The sequence below is a fragment of the Electrophorus electricus genome, chromosome 21 (genome assembly GCF_013358815.1).
Source record: "Electrophorus electricus isolate fEleEle1 chromosome 21, fEleEle1.pri, whole genome shotgun sequence".
Taxonomy (NCBI): domain Eukaryota; kingdom Metazoa; phylum Chordata; class Actinopteri; order Gymnotiformes; family Gymnotidae; genus Electrophorus; species Electrophorus electricus.
Window position 1 is genome coordinate 6,062,957 of NC_049555.1, and position 14,923 is coordinate 6,077,879.

The 14,923-nt window shown below is 40.9% G+C and overlaps 1 protein-coding gene across 1 annotated transcript in view; it reads left to right on the forward strand.

Moving 5' to 3' along the window:
* The first annotated feature begins 9,939 nt into the window (after positions 1-9,939).
* Positions 9,940-14,923, forward strand: part of pth2rb (parathyroid hormone 2 receptor b) — a 28,779-nt gene continuing 23,795 nt past the window's right edge. Inside the window, exons 1-3 of the mRNA XM_027016658.2 lie at positions 9,940-10,129; positions 13,384-13,450; positions 14,353-14,456. Coding sequence (XP_026872459.2) covers positions 9,940-10,129; positions 13,384-13,450; positions 14,353-14,456 — 361 coding nt within the window. The remainder of the gene's footprint in view (positions 10,130-13,383; positions 13,451-14,352; positions 14,457-14,923) is intronic.

The window sequence follows — 14,923 nt, forward strand, 5'->3', positions numbered from 1 at the left end:
CTTTAGAAATGGCTTTATAACCTTTTCCAGACTGATAGATCTCAATTACTTTGTATCTCATTTGTTCCTGAATTTCTTTGGATCCCAGCATGCTGTCTGGCTTTTGAGGATCTTTTGTCTACTTCATTTTTTTTGTCAGGCAGGTCCTATTTAAGTGATTTCTTGATTGAGAACAGATGGCAGTAACCAGGCCTGGGTGTGGCTAGAGAAATTGAACTCAGCTTTCCAAAGATGTGATAAACCACAGTTAATTTATGTTTTAACGGGGGCCATGTAGGTTTGTATTTTTTTCCCTTAATAATAAAAACCTTCATTTAAAAACTGCATTTTGTGTTTACTTGTGTTATTGTTGTCTAATATTTACATTTGTTTGATGATCTGAAACATTTAAGTGTGACAAACATGCAAAAAAATAAGATATCAGGAAGGGGGCAAACACTTTTTCACACCACTGTATAAAGATCCTTAGACTTGCTTCTCTCTCTCTTTCTCCCTCTGAAGTTAAAATTGTTTTATTGGTGTGACTGTACAATATATAATACTGCCAAATTTCTGTTTCAGAAAATTCATATAATTTAACATATTCAAAAGCTGATTAGTAGTTGCATCCAAAGCAACAATCTCTCTCTCTCTCTCTCTCTCTCTCTCTCTCTCTCTCTCTCTCTCTCTCTCTGTGTCTCTCTTTCTCTCTGTGTGTCTGTCTCTCTCTCTCTCTCGCTGTCTGTCTGTCTCTCTCTCTCTCTCTCTCTCGCTGTGTCTGTCAGTCTGTCTCTCTCGCTCTCTCTCTCTCGCTGTGTCTGTCAGTCTGTCTCTCTCTCTCTCTCTCTCTGTCTGTCTCTCTCTCTCTCTCATGTATTTTTTCACTGGCAGTGTCTGTTATAAAGGACTGAAGTGAACTTGATGGAAGGTCAATTAATTTAAATATTGCTAGGAAAAATCTGCAGCATTCCTTTTGAAATTCTAAATGGCAAGAAGAAAGATCACAGGGTTAAGTCTTCACCTCTCTGTTTTCACACTCAGTTCAAGGAACTTTTAAGAATGTTTGCATAAAAACATAAATTTGGTGTATTTGTTTGGTATTGTAACAAATGAAAATTTCATTCCCATGTAATGTAAAATATGCGGTTTTGTACAGTACAATTGCTTTGGCATGCATATATATATTCCCCATTATTTAATCAAGGTCACATTTGTATTATATGTAATATGTAAGACAAATGTAGCACATGAACCTTTTAATATGATTGTACAGCTACTCAACCTTTTAATCTGTTAACCTGCATAAATTACTAAAATGTTATGTAGATTCCATGCATATAATAAATAGCATATAAAAAATAAGCCAATGTAAAAATTATTTGTAAATATGTATGTGTGCGTGCACAGATATGCACACACGTGTGTGTGTGTGTGTGTGTGTATATATGTGTGTGTGTGTGTGTGTGTGTGTGTGTGTGTGTGTGTGTGTGTGTGTGTGTGTGTGTGTGTGCATGTGATATAGTAGTGACATTTTATAAGCACAAAAACATTTCACGACTCAACTCAGACAGTATTTAATAATGTCCATTTTAAGCAACACCTAAATGCACTTATACATACAAGCCTCTGAATTTGTGCTTACTGGATATGTTCAAATTTGACCTCCATTATAGTCAATAGCAAAAAGGCTGAGGCCTGAAAAACAGGTGCAAATCCACCACCAACCTCCACCTCCACAGAGACTTAAGAGATGGTCATCAGTCAAAACCATCACCACCAACACACACAGATCATTTAAAAAAATAATGTGATGTGACCGGTACAGCGTTAGAAAAACAAATTTCAAATTAGGCAGGTCACTTTTCTGGGTAAAGTTATAATTTCACTGTTTATCAGTTACTTATTGGGGAATCGGTCTGGTGGAGCCTTCTGCAGTTATAAGTACTTTTAATACTCCATGCATTTTTAATAATGGGTTAGAGTCCATTTCAGAAATAGTTAATTATCATTACATGAGGATGAAGACACCTTGTCAGCTGCCACAGAGAGGGAAAAGTAGAGAGTCCTACTGAGACTTACACCTTAAAAATAACAGTTGATATGTGTTGTACCAAAATGAAACGTACACCTTTCTTCCTAACAGGGCATTGTTGGAAATGACCATGAGAGTCCGTCCACCTCCACAGCACAGCTGGCTTTAGTAAGATGTTCATCATCAAGATCATTCAGCAGGACACTGCTCTCAAGATGCTCTCCTCTAGTATAATGTTGTAAAGAATCGCACATGCCACCATGTCACATGCCCTTTCTAAGGTGACCCTGAGCATACAAAGGCACTAGAACTGGGCACCATAATTGTTCACCTCTACCCTTACTTCCATTGGTCACCTCTACCCTTGCTTCCATTGGTCACCTCTACCCTTACTCCCATTGGTCACCTCTACCCTTACTCCCATTGGTCACCTCTACCCTTGCTTCCATTGGTCACCTCTACCCTTACTCCCATTGGTCACCTCTACCCTTGCTTCCATTGGTCACCTCTACCCTTACTCCCATTGGTCACCTCTACCCTTGCTTGCATTGGTCACCTCTACCCTTACTCCCATTGGTCACCTCTACCCTTGCTTCCATTGGTCACCTCTACCCTTACTCCCATTGGTCACCTCTACCCTTGCTCCCAGCTCTTATTATAATGCTGCTATGGGCCAGGCTCAGGATCAGAGTAAGAGATCTGGCTGCCAGGAGTGCTGTCTGTCACCCAGCAGATAACCATCGAACTCTCCTATGATAATATGGGGACACCGTTTAAATTCAGTTGAAATAGATAGAAACAAAATATCTCGCCATGAACAAATCTAGCCCTCAGTGTACACTCATGAAAAATCGAAGAGTCCTGCATGGCCCCAGGCCGCTGTGCGTCCATGATACTGATGATGTGGGCTGCATTAAATATGATTTTCTCCATGCAGTGTGGCAATCAGCTGCAGTAGATGCATTGTGAAGTATCTTTCATTAAGAATGCAAAAGGCTATTACTTACCTGCACATTAATGCTGTGGAAAGACTTCCTCAGATAAACACTGTAATTTATTGAAGGGCTCATGATAGGAATGTAGGTAGAGTGGCTAGCCAACTAATCACACCTGGAAAGCTTAAAATATACCAGATTAACTGATTGGTGCATCAAGTATCAAAGCTTCTTACTAAAGAAATGAATTATTGCTTAGGTTGATCACTGCAGTTCTGTGAGTTCTTCTTTGATGATTTTTGTGGGTCTGTAACACATCACAAAACTGTACAATAAACGTTTCAGTGCAAGAGTGACATTTCTTACAGCTCCACAGATGGCTGCCTTGGAAGTATGCAACACACAGAATTTATTTGGAACTAATTTTTTATTAGTAGTAGTAGTAGTAGTGGTAGTAGTGGTAGTAGTAGTAGTAGTAGTAGTAGTAGTAGTGGTAGTGGTAGTAGTAGTAGTAGTGGTAGTAGTAGTGGTAGTAGTGGTAGTGGTAGTGGTAGTAGTGATAGTCTTAGTAGTGGTAGTGGTAGTAGTAGTAGTAGTAGTAGTAGTAGTGGTAGTGGTGGTAGTAGTAGTAGTAGTAGTGGTAGTAGTAGTAGTACTGGTAGTAGTGGTAGCAGTAGTAGTAGTAGTAGTAGCAGTAGTAGTAGTAGTGGTAGCAGTAGTAGTAGTAGCAGTAGTAGTAGTAGTGGTAGTAGTAGTAGTACTGGTAGTAGTGGTAGCAGTAGTAGTAGTAGTAGTAGCAGTAGTAGTAGTAGTGGTAGCAGTAGTAGTAGTAGCAGTAGTAGTAGTAGTAGTAGTAGTGGCAGTAGTAGTAGTAGTAGTAGCAGTAGTAGTGGTAGTAGTAGTAGTAATAGTAGTAGTAGTAGTAGTGGTAGTATAGTAGTGGTAGTAGTAGTAGTAGTAGTAGTAGTAGTAGTGATAGTAGTAGTAGTGATGGTAGTAGTGGTAGTGGTAGTAGTGATAGTCTTAGTAGTGGTAGTGGTAGTAGTAGTAGTAGTGGTAGTAGTAGTAGTGGTAGTAGTAGCAGTAGTAGTAGTAGTGGTAGTATAGTAGTGGTAGTAGTAGTAGTAGTAGTAGTGGTAGTAGTGATAGTAGTAGTAGTGATGGTAGTAGTGGTAGTGGTAGTAGTAGCAGTAGTAGTAGTAGTGGTGGTAGTAGTAGTGGTAGTAGTATAGTAGTGGTGGTAGTAGTAGTAGTGGTAGTAGTGATAGTAGTAGTAGTAGTGATGGTAATAGTGGTAGTGGGAGTAGTAGTAGTAGTGGTAGTAGTGATAGTCTTAGTAGTGGTAGTGGTAGTTGTAGTAGTAGTAGTGGTAGTAGTGGTAGTGGTAGTAGTAGTAGTGGTAGTAGTAGTAGTAGTAGTAGTAGTAGTAGTAGTAGTGATAGTCTTAGTAGTGGTAGTGGTAGTAGTAGTGGTAGTAGTAGTAGTGGTGGTAGTAGTAGTGGTAGTAGTAGTAGTAGTAGTAGTGGTATTAGTAGTAGTAGTAGTAGTGGTAGTAGTGATAGTCTTAGTAGTGGTAGTGGTAGTAGTAGTAGTAGTATGGTAGTAGTAGTAGTAGTAGTGGTAGTAGTGATAGTCTTAGTAGTGGTAGTGGTAGTAGTAGTAGTAGTAGTGGTAGTAGTGATAGTCTTAGTAGTGGTAGTGGTAGTAGTAGTAGTAGTAGTAGTAGTAGTAGTAGTGATAGTCTTAGTAGTGGTAGTGGTAGTAGTAGTAGTGGTGGTAGTAGTAGTAGTAGTAGTAGTAGTAGTAGTAGTAGTGATAGTCTTAGTAGTGGTAGTGGTAGTAGTAGTAGTAGTAGTAGTAGTGGTAGTAGTGGTAGTAGTAGTAGTGGTAGTAGTAGTAGTAGTGGTAGTAGTAGTAGTAGTAGTGGTAGTAGTGGTAGTAGTAGTAGTGGTAGTAGTAGTAGTAGTAGTAGTAGTAGTGATAGTCTTAGTAGTGGTAGTGGTAGTAGTAGTAGTAGTAGTAGTGGTAGTAGTGGTAGTAGTAGTAGTGGTAGTAGTAGTAGTAGTAGTAGTAGTAGTAGTAGTGATAGTCTTAGTAGTGGTAGTGGTAGTAGTAGTAGTGGTGGTAGTAGTAGTAGTAGTAGTAGTAGTAGTAGTAGTAGTAGTAGTGATAGTCTTAGTAGTGGTAGTGGTAGTAGTAGTAGTAGTAGTAGTAGTAGTAGTAGTAGTGGTAGTAGTGGTAGTAGTAGTAGTGGTAGTAGTAGTAGTAGTGGTAGTATTAACATAATGTCGTGCAGCCCATTTCCCAAGTGCACTAACAATCTTAACATTCCGTTCATCACCCGGAGGAAGACCCAACCAATGAAAGATAGTTCTGAAGCTCATCATCACCAGACTACATTAGCTACACCTGTTCCTCATAAAACTCAGTATATTTAAACCTCCATGTATTTTCTTTGTGAAGTACTGCCACTAGTTATTTCAGTGTGTACTGAGTGTTATTCTCGTTTTTGCCTGTTCGTGTTTCTGATCCTGTTTCCGATTACTCACTACTGTTCTTTGCCTGGCCCCTTTGGATTTGTCTGCCTGGTTCTGATTTCCTTTTGGATTTCTACCTGGATTGTTTATCTACCTGTTTGCTATGATCCCTGGCTTTATCCTGCTGGTTCTGACCTTTGCCTGTGTTCTGACTATCGTTCTGGATTATCCTGTCCTGATTAAACCTGCACATCTTTTTATCCACGAACATCTGAATTTTTATGCCACGTCACACATAAAATACAAAAAGTCTTAGTTTATTCCAAGAGTTCTTTTCAGTAAAGCTCTATAGCATACATCATTTACTGATCCACTGCAGAGCACACAGCCTCTCTGTTCTTTGTCTGCACCGCACAACAAGATGAATGAGTCTGCATTTGTACCTCTGAATATGAGCATATTTAAAACCACGGGACAAAACTTACTCTCAGAAATTATATCAAAATATGTAAACATGTTCGGCAAAATGCCAAACAACGGGACCAATAGCACAAAAGCATAAAACCCTCTGACTACCAAAGGACATTCCAGTGTGGGTTTAAAATGGAGACTGATTAATTGGCAGAGACTATACCATGTAGGAAAACATGTAGGCCACCAGCCTCTTTAGTGAACGGTAGATTGTACAGCTACTCAGGTTTAACCTTGTCAGCTAAACCAATGGAATGACACAGTGGTGCATCAGTCCTGGAGCTTAGTCTGTTCTCATTAACAACATTCACACAGACTCGGTATCTTACTTATAGAAAGTCAAGGTGCATTTCCTCTTTGGTATCTAAAAGAATACCTGCCCAACTTTGGAGAGTGGATGGGTTAGGGGTGCCCAACACTGTAATTCATTCAAACTGTCTACATATGCTGACAGACAATACCCATCAGAACTAACAGCCTCTATACTGTACTGTCCATCAGGACTAACGGCCCCTGTACTGTACTGTCCATCGGGACTAACAGACCCTGTACTGTACTGTCCATCAGGACTAACAGACCCTGTACCATACTGTCCATCAGGACTAAGAGCCCCTGTACTGTACTGTCTATCAGGACTAACAGACCCTGTGCTGTACTGTCCATCAGGACTAACAGACCCTGTACTGTACTGTCCATCAGGACTAACAGACCCTGTACTGTACTGTCCATCAGGACTAACAGCTCCTGTGCTGTACTGTCCATCAGGACTAATGGACCCTGTACTGTACTGTCCATCAGGACTAACGGCTCCTGTGCTGTACTGTCCATCAGGACTAAGAGACCCTGTACTGTACTGTTCATCAGGACTAACAGACCTTGTACTGTACTGTCCATCAGGACTAATGGTGTCTGTACGCTACTGTCCATCAGGACTAACAGACCTTGTACTGTACTGAGGCTGGTTGCATGTCCTCAGCAACCTAAATGCATGCATATAATAAATAAGTGTGCAATAAATATTGTATAAAAATAAACATATGTAAAAATTATTTGCACATGTGTATGTGCGCATGCACAGGCATGCTCATGTGCTTGTGTGTGTGTTTGTGTGTGTGTGTGTATGTGTGTGTGTGTGTGTGTGTGTGTGTGCGTAAAATGGGTGAATAATTGAAGAGGACTGATAATAACCTCAACAGTTACAAGAAGAAATCCAGAGAGGCTCCATTTTTCACTCAGCATATATAATTATCTTCTGACCTCTGTTCCTTTTAGCTAGGCTGCTTCCTCTCTCTTAAAGGCTAAATCTCCACATCTTCCTGTTTTGCACATTTTTGTTCTAATCCTTTGACACACCTGTGTCATCTACAAGCATCAGCATCAGTTTAATGTAAAAATGACTGCTTCAGTACGAATTCAGTCTGACAACACCGAGTTGGTATATGAAATTAACCTGAGCCAGCTCCAGGTCAGAAGGAACACGGACTGTACAGTAGCTTATACTTGGTAGGATGTCATTTACGAAGATAGGCTTTGAAGAACACAAAAAAAAGAAAAAAAAAAGAATACACAGCCTGCAATACATGAGATTAGTAAGGACTTGAGGGATAATAATAGCTGATCAGCCTTTTTTTGGGTGAGTTCTGTCTGAGTGTGGCAGCAAGCATGAACTCTGGTAAACACATGGCAACACAAGGCTCCTGCTCTCACATGTCAGACGCAGCAGAGTCTCCTCATGCTTTCAAACTTATTTTTAGTTCAAAACATGACGCACATGACCTCGAGGAAATGAACTGTCTGCCTTTCACAAGAAGAAGGAACATCAAAAATGACAATAAATTTAGCACCAAAACAAATTCCAGAAAAAAAGCAGTGATGTGGTTTCCCAGGTAACATCTCTCCTTGTGTGTGCCCTCTCCCTCTCTGCTTCCTAAGTTCCGGAACTGACGTGTGATGGAGGAGTTTGGCTGAAATAGAAATGATTACGTGGGCTGATCAGTGACATAGCGTGGAGAGGCGGGTGAGTGGTGTTTTAACTTCAAGAACATGGCTTTGGTTCTAGTGGACTAGAACGTCCGTCCTGGCATTGATGCACTTGAGCCTGTATTACTCCAAAGCACAGACTGTCTCTGTCCCTTGTCAATGACCCTGTACCTTGCAAAGCTCAACCTTTACACCAGCAAGGATGTTTTAAAGGTAGCATAATTGTCCCTTGGGATCAGATAAGTAGCCGATTGGGGGGTGTTTGTGTTAGCTGCTCTAACTAGGAGAAGAGATTGATGGTGTAGGAATATTGGATTGAGGCAAGCAGCCTACCTGTCTCAAGGGGCTTTTATCGACTGATTTCCTCAGTGTTCAGACATGTTGTATTTCACCAGTCGTTTTTTCAAAGCATATCATTTTGTTTTGGGTTTTCTTTTGTGTGCCGTTACTATTTGTATTATATAATATTGCCAGAACATTTTTTTTTTATATTGTTATTGACTACTCTGATTCATCAATAACAAGAGGATTAGAGAGTAACTTGCAGCCAGAGCTTTTAGGGTAGTACAAGAAGAAAAGGGGAACACACCTGCTCCCTCCTGATCTCATGTGCCCACTGTGTGCCCATTGGGCAGGATATGGAGAGCGCAGGAACATTTTGTTCCAATATATTTTTAATTGATTTTCGAACGTCACAATCAGTGTCTGCGCACAAATAAGCACGTGACATGGAACACCACAGGTATTCTGGCATATAAAACATCCAAAAATAAAAAGAGTACATCAGAGTACGAGGATTTTTCTTTCTTTTTCCCCCAGCTCTCCACATTTCACCCAGTCCTGCTCACTTAACCACACTCACCTCAAATTAGGAGACAGAAAAATCAAACCTTTAACAATACAAATATGAAAAAAAAGTGACATCTCTGTGGTGACTCAGCCAAGGTTGGATGTCTTTTTTGAGATCAGATCAGATTTATCAGATCATCACAATGCAGAAACTGGGACTATTTTCTTGGATCTGCTCAAGCTATATTTGGACCTTCTCCAGTTTGAGGTGAAACTTAACACCCTGGATCCAGCAGGCCTGAGAGAGGAGGGCAGAGTGCCTCTGCTGCAGAAGAGTAAGACATCTGGCAAGTAGATGATAAAGGAGACAACACGCTGGACGCGTCTGCTCAGAACCTTCTCAGGATAAGTATATGGGCATATCTGAGAGAGGTTTAAATAAATAAAATAAAATAAAAATCTGCCCAGAAGTTTTCTATCTTTGTGCGTTTCCAAAACATAAGAATTTGATCAGCTGGAGACCCATGACATCTGTAACCGTCACCTACATCAGGACATATATATGCCAGTTTAGCTTTACTCATAAAAATGCACTGGAGGATTTTAAACTGGATTAGTCCTAGTCTGGTGCGAACTGTTGAGGAATTAATGTTTTAGCATCGCCTCCCACTGGCTGTTGCAGGATGTTGTTCCCTGACCCTGATCCGGTTAGTTAAGCTAGACTTGGAAGGTGTATGTTGGAAGTGAAGCCTTTTAGGTTGAGCGGCATATCTACTGTAGTGGCTGCTGCATGTTCTAAGAATGCTGCAGACTGCTCCTTGACTAAACGTTGTATATGTACGTAACAGGACAAAATGAGTCTGGTGTGCGTTGTAGGCTTGTTTAGGTCGCTTAAAGAACAGATTGCTCCGTTTTGAAATGACTATATTTGTAATCCCACTCCTGTGCCACTCTTTAAAGAGCGAGTGTGTGGGGGACGGCTTAGAGGCACTGAAGGCACAATGGAAGTGTATAGGTGAATGAACAGAGGGGGCATGCAGATCGAAATGCTTTTTGAATTGCAACCAGATTTTCGGGGTAGGTTGCGCTATTGGGCAGGAGCTATGTTCAAGTGGGGAAAAAGTTTGGAGCAGTTCAGATGTGATGCTGAGAGGGAGAGAGTGAGACGCGAGCGCACAAAATGAGTGTCTTTATTATCCGTAACAAAAAGGTCATCAAAAGAACACAACGTCTGGAAAATGCCCAAAACAAAAACCACACTGGCAGTAAACACCCAATGCGCAGAGATGCAGGAGAGGAGGTTCCAGCTGTGGGAGTTTTCCTAGGTGTGGCACCGCTGGCAATGCACAACACCTGTGAGGAGAGACCCTGTGGGCTTCCAACAGAGGAGAAAGCAAAGGAGGATAACAAGACACCGATAGTCGTGATTAATAATCAGGTGATTGCTGACTCAATATGCACCCAAGGTGGTGAAGATGAGTTATGCTGCATCCGAGATATTTATTACCCAGGAACAATAAAGGAAGTTGGGGAGTCCCATTCCCCCCAGTGACTTGGGTCTCTGAAGAGGTGCATTCCCTATCCTAGGGGTTTTACCATTCCAGAGCAAGCTAGATATTGTTTTGTTAATAGAAGTAAAAACCTTTTTTTGAAATATTGTGAGAAGTTGAAAAAGACATGAGAATTAGAAAAATAATTTTGATAAGGTTAATTTGGCCTGAGAAGGATCTATAGAAGCTGGACATCACAAATTCTGTCTACACCTCTACCACTCCACCGGCAAGAGAACATTCGCTTGGAAAACAGTGCTAAATGATGGAGCAGTGCTGGCTCCCAGGTATTTAAAATCGGACTTCGTATATTTGAAGGGGCATCCAGCCCCCCCACGCTGAATACAACAAACGGCCTTGCACTGCCTGAGTGAGACAACTAAAGACTCCATCACAACCGCAACAGAGCAAGAGGGATAAAGGACATCCTCGCTTTGTTCCTCCAAACAGACGATAGGAATCTGAAAAGGTGCCATTTGTTTGAACAGAAGTGGCGCAGTTGGACGGCCGGCTAGCAGGAGGGACACGCCCACTCCTGCTAGGGCTCACACCGCTTACCTGCCCCATTCACAATCACCGGAGTACTGATGGAAATCACCTGTTCGTAATCAGTATCTGCTCATTTAAACCCACAGATCTCAAGAAACAGGGCTGCACATTAGAGGACCTAAGACGCCAGTCTCGTCTAATAACTGCGCCCCTTCAGAGACACCCATTGTCCGAGTGTTTAAGTGTTAGCGTCGACAGGCGCCGATGGATAATAAAAAGCACTTTGCTACAATCCGACCTCTCGCTTCTTCCGTGCCGCAAACGCCACAAGAAGCAGCTAATGCTTCATATAATAACCTTGTCCATGAAGTAAAAGATACAAAGAAGCCAATATTTTCCAATGTTTTTCCCATTCCATCCTACCAAAAACCTTATTTTGGCATCTAACTAAACATGGCTAGGGCATCAATGGTATAAATAATTAGATAATAATTAGTATAATTATAAAATAATTAGAATAATTAGAAACCAATTGATATTTTAGCAAGAATTCCTACCCGGTGTTACGGTTAATCCCTCCCGGCTTCGGTGTTCCGTGTTTTCCCTGTCTTGTGTATTTAATTCCATGCCGTAGTTTCGTTTTCTTCGCCCCTTGTTTGATTGCTCACACCTGTCCCTCGTTTCTATCTTAATTACATGTATTTAAACCCTGTTGTGGGGCCTTGGTCTTGGCTGTTTATTGCGTGTGAATGAATGGATGTGAGTTTTATACTCCTAGCCTTCGTGTTTGTTAGTCTCAGAGTTCCTTCTCGTATCTGTTAAAGCCCCCTGTTCGTGTTTTTTTTTTTTTTTTGATCATGTATCCCGTAATCTCCGTATTGGCTCTATGACCCTGGACTGCTACAACGACTCTGATTTTGGATTTGCCAATAATAAATCTCGCCTTTCTCTGCACGTGCCTCCTTACCGCTCACCGTTACACTTGGATAAAACCAGCTATTAGGGATGGTAAAACCCTCTCTAAATATTTAGCAGGGCTTTGGCTAGTTTTTAAAAAATTATTATTATTATTTTTAAAACATTTAGATCAGCATTAAAAAGCGAAATCAGCTTATATAGTTCATATAGTAACGGACCCTTGTTTTTCTTAACAAGATGAGAAATGAGAAATTCATGTGGGAGTCAATAAATATTAGGTCTGCAATTGTATTAGAAAATTCAGATGGACATACATCTTGACGTGGACATTTGCCTGCTTGCCCAGATGTGATGGCGTATGGAGATCTGATAACTCAGATCAGTGTTTAGTTCTGCACTGAGCTCTGGCAGTTTTAGGTTAGAGAAAAACGTCCAAATATGTAGTTTTCTGCCGAAGTTGTGTTACCACGCAATTATCTCTTGATGATCTAAAACTAGCAGCTGTGATTTAAGTGATAACTCGGGACGAATCAAGTCATATTTATTTATACAGCGCTTTTAAGAACAAGCGTTGCCACAAAGCCGTTTTGCAAACATTTGGGTCCATATCCCTAAAAATATATCACTAAGCATCTATTTGTTATCGATTCTGATATCTCTTTAAGACAAATTACCTCTTGATTTTCCCCTTGAAGAATAACAAATATGGCCTCGCAATTACGCGTACAGCAATTCCCACAGCTGCGACAGAACTTTCGTATTTTGTCCTCCAGCAAGAGGAATCGATTTGAAATTAATCAACACACTTTTAGCTGAATTCTCTTTGCCACCCGGCGTGATTGACTCCTGTCCTTTCAAAAGAATATGCCAGGATGTCACAAGCTATTGGGTGCTATAAGAGACATTCGCATCCTCTCTCGTACGGGCTCTGTTTGTCTCGCTTTCCCACTCCGTCTGCCTATTCATCGGTCTAAATAAAAGTGGCTTCGCGATGCTATTCTACTGTGTACAAATTCAGTACGCAAACGGGTCCTTCGGATCTCAGTGTTCCCAAACCCCTGGCAAAAAACGATTGTTGATGTTAAAAGTGGAGTCGCGTGTCTCAGTGCCGCCTCATTCGCCCTCGAGAAGTGGTCTTATGTAGCCTAAACCAAAATTCCATCGAGCAAAAAGTGTTTTCTCTCGCTGTCTAACACTCGGTTTCGTTATGTGCTTAGTATGGAAGAGACACGCAAAGATCCTCCGCGTTGTAGTTTCAGCACCACGGATAGTTCCTCTCCAGAAACCATTACCTAGACGTGCGAAGGTGCTAAACTTTTTGCCTCTCTTTGTAGAAACATTTGAAATGTAATCTATGAAACTAAGTTTTAATTTCGTGCGTGAGACCTAAAGGTTTCTGTACTGTTGAAATCGCATATTTTGTGACGCTTCTATCCGTGGACAAGGCACTCCCCGACGAGGAGGGTCGCTCAGAGTCATATGGTTTCACACATTCGCAGCCTCTCTCATGCTTGTGTCAGTGAGATCTCGACACTGGCAAGTGAAAAAATATGCCATTGTGCGTTGCAAACAAACTTGTTCTCTTTTTGAATATCTTCTATTAGTTTTACAACAAACAAACTAGGTAAATCTGCATACAGATTTCATCGGACACTTGAGCACTTTTTGTTTATTTACAAATTACAATTTGAGCAAAAAGAGGGTTATCGGTAACCCTGTTGTATCAAGGACCATAGGCGGAGCGTTGTGCCCATTTTGAGAAGTCAATATGCTGGCGCCAGCACTGTGGATTTGCATCGAAGTTTTGTTTTGGAGTTCAGTAATCGCGCAGGCGAGTATGCACATGTCTATTTCTTGTGCTACGACACATGTTCTGGTCTTTCTGTGAAATAAGTGGGTATATTAGTTTCTTATGAATATAAAACTACTTTATTCATATGTATTGACCTGGTTTCTGCCTCTGTATTTCTGCATATAATAATCAGTGTTCCTGTATATTATAATCGTTTTGTTGCAAGTGGAGCTGTGAAGTGACAATTTCCTTCGAAACACACCAATCATTTTAATTCAGGAGAACATACAATGATTTAATTAATGTTAATTTTACTCAGCGCCAGATAAGTACCAGTCATTCAACCTACTTGCATTCTAGGGAGTATAAAAATAACAGCAAATTTCGAGTGCCCCTTTCATGACACTAAATCTTAGAAGAGAAAGATATGAGTAATGAGTCGCGAGATTTATAAAAGGCGTTATTGCTCTTCAAGGAGTTATTCTAAAATATTGTTACCATGTTAAAAAAATCTCGATTCGCGAGGTGTGACATATCTCGTTGTGGCAACGCAGTGCGGTTTAAAGTAGCCTTTAGACGCTTATTACCCTATTCACACCTCCAATTCAACTCTTTCGAATTGCCTGGCCCCAGTAAGATTTGTCTGAGCTCCTTATTGGCTTATACTCTCTGACCAGCTTATTCAGCAAGCAGTTACTGATTTTTGAGTAAAAAAAAGTATATAATCAGTATAGTATATAAGTATATAATATAAAGTATATAATAATTAAAAAGTATATAAGATCAATTAATTCATTTTGGTTCTGTGCTTTGTGATAAGTGATCACCAAGGCATGTCCACCAGAAGTTCCACCGTTTTGTTTTGTGTTGTCTTTTTTCATTGCGTGTGACATTACTGGTAAATCCGCAGTTACCTGATGGCACCTGCTCTTCACCTTTGGCAGGTGGACACAGAGGCGGGTCTCACGGCACAGGAACAAGTTCTCCTTCTGTATGACATCAAACTCCAGTGTTTGCAGAACATCTCTGAGCATGACCTTGCAGGTAGCCATGCCCACTGGGTCTTACCTGCAGCTCTTCTTTCACCTGCTGATGCACCTAAGCACACGTGCAACTCAATTAGGTTCTTGGTTCATAGCATTTGTTTATGAGAATTGCTGATCTGTCCAAAGCAGGACTGCAGCTCCACCAGAGCCATAACGTTGAACTGGCACTTGCGTTATCTTCAACTGATGTAGTGCAGGAAGTCGGAGCAAACTACAAGTGTTTACGCTCCCAGCTGAGCATCCTGAATTCTCAGCAGTGTTATTTCTGTAAATGTGGGATACTGACCAGTGTTATTAGGAGGGCTGTTGTGGGCCAGTACAGTATGTTCTCAGCAAGCTGTTAGCTTCCATCTGTGCTTAACAGCTGCTCTGTCTAGGAGAGATCACACACACCATTTCTCTCCAGTACAGCACTTCTTAACCTATTTTCAGTCCTGGCATCCTTTACAAGTATACAAAAACATG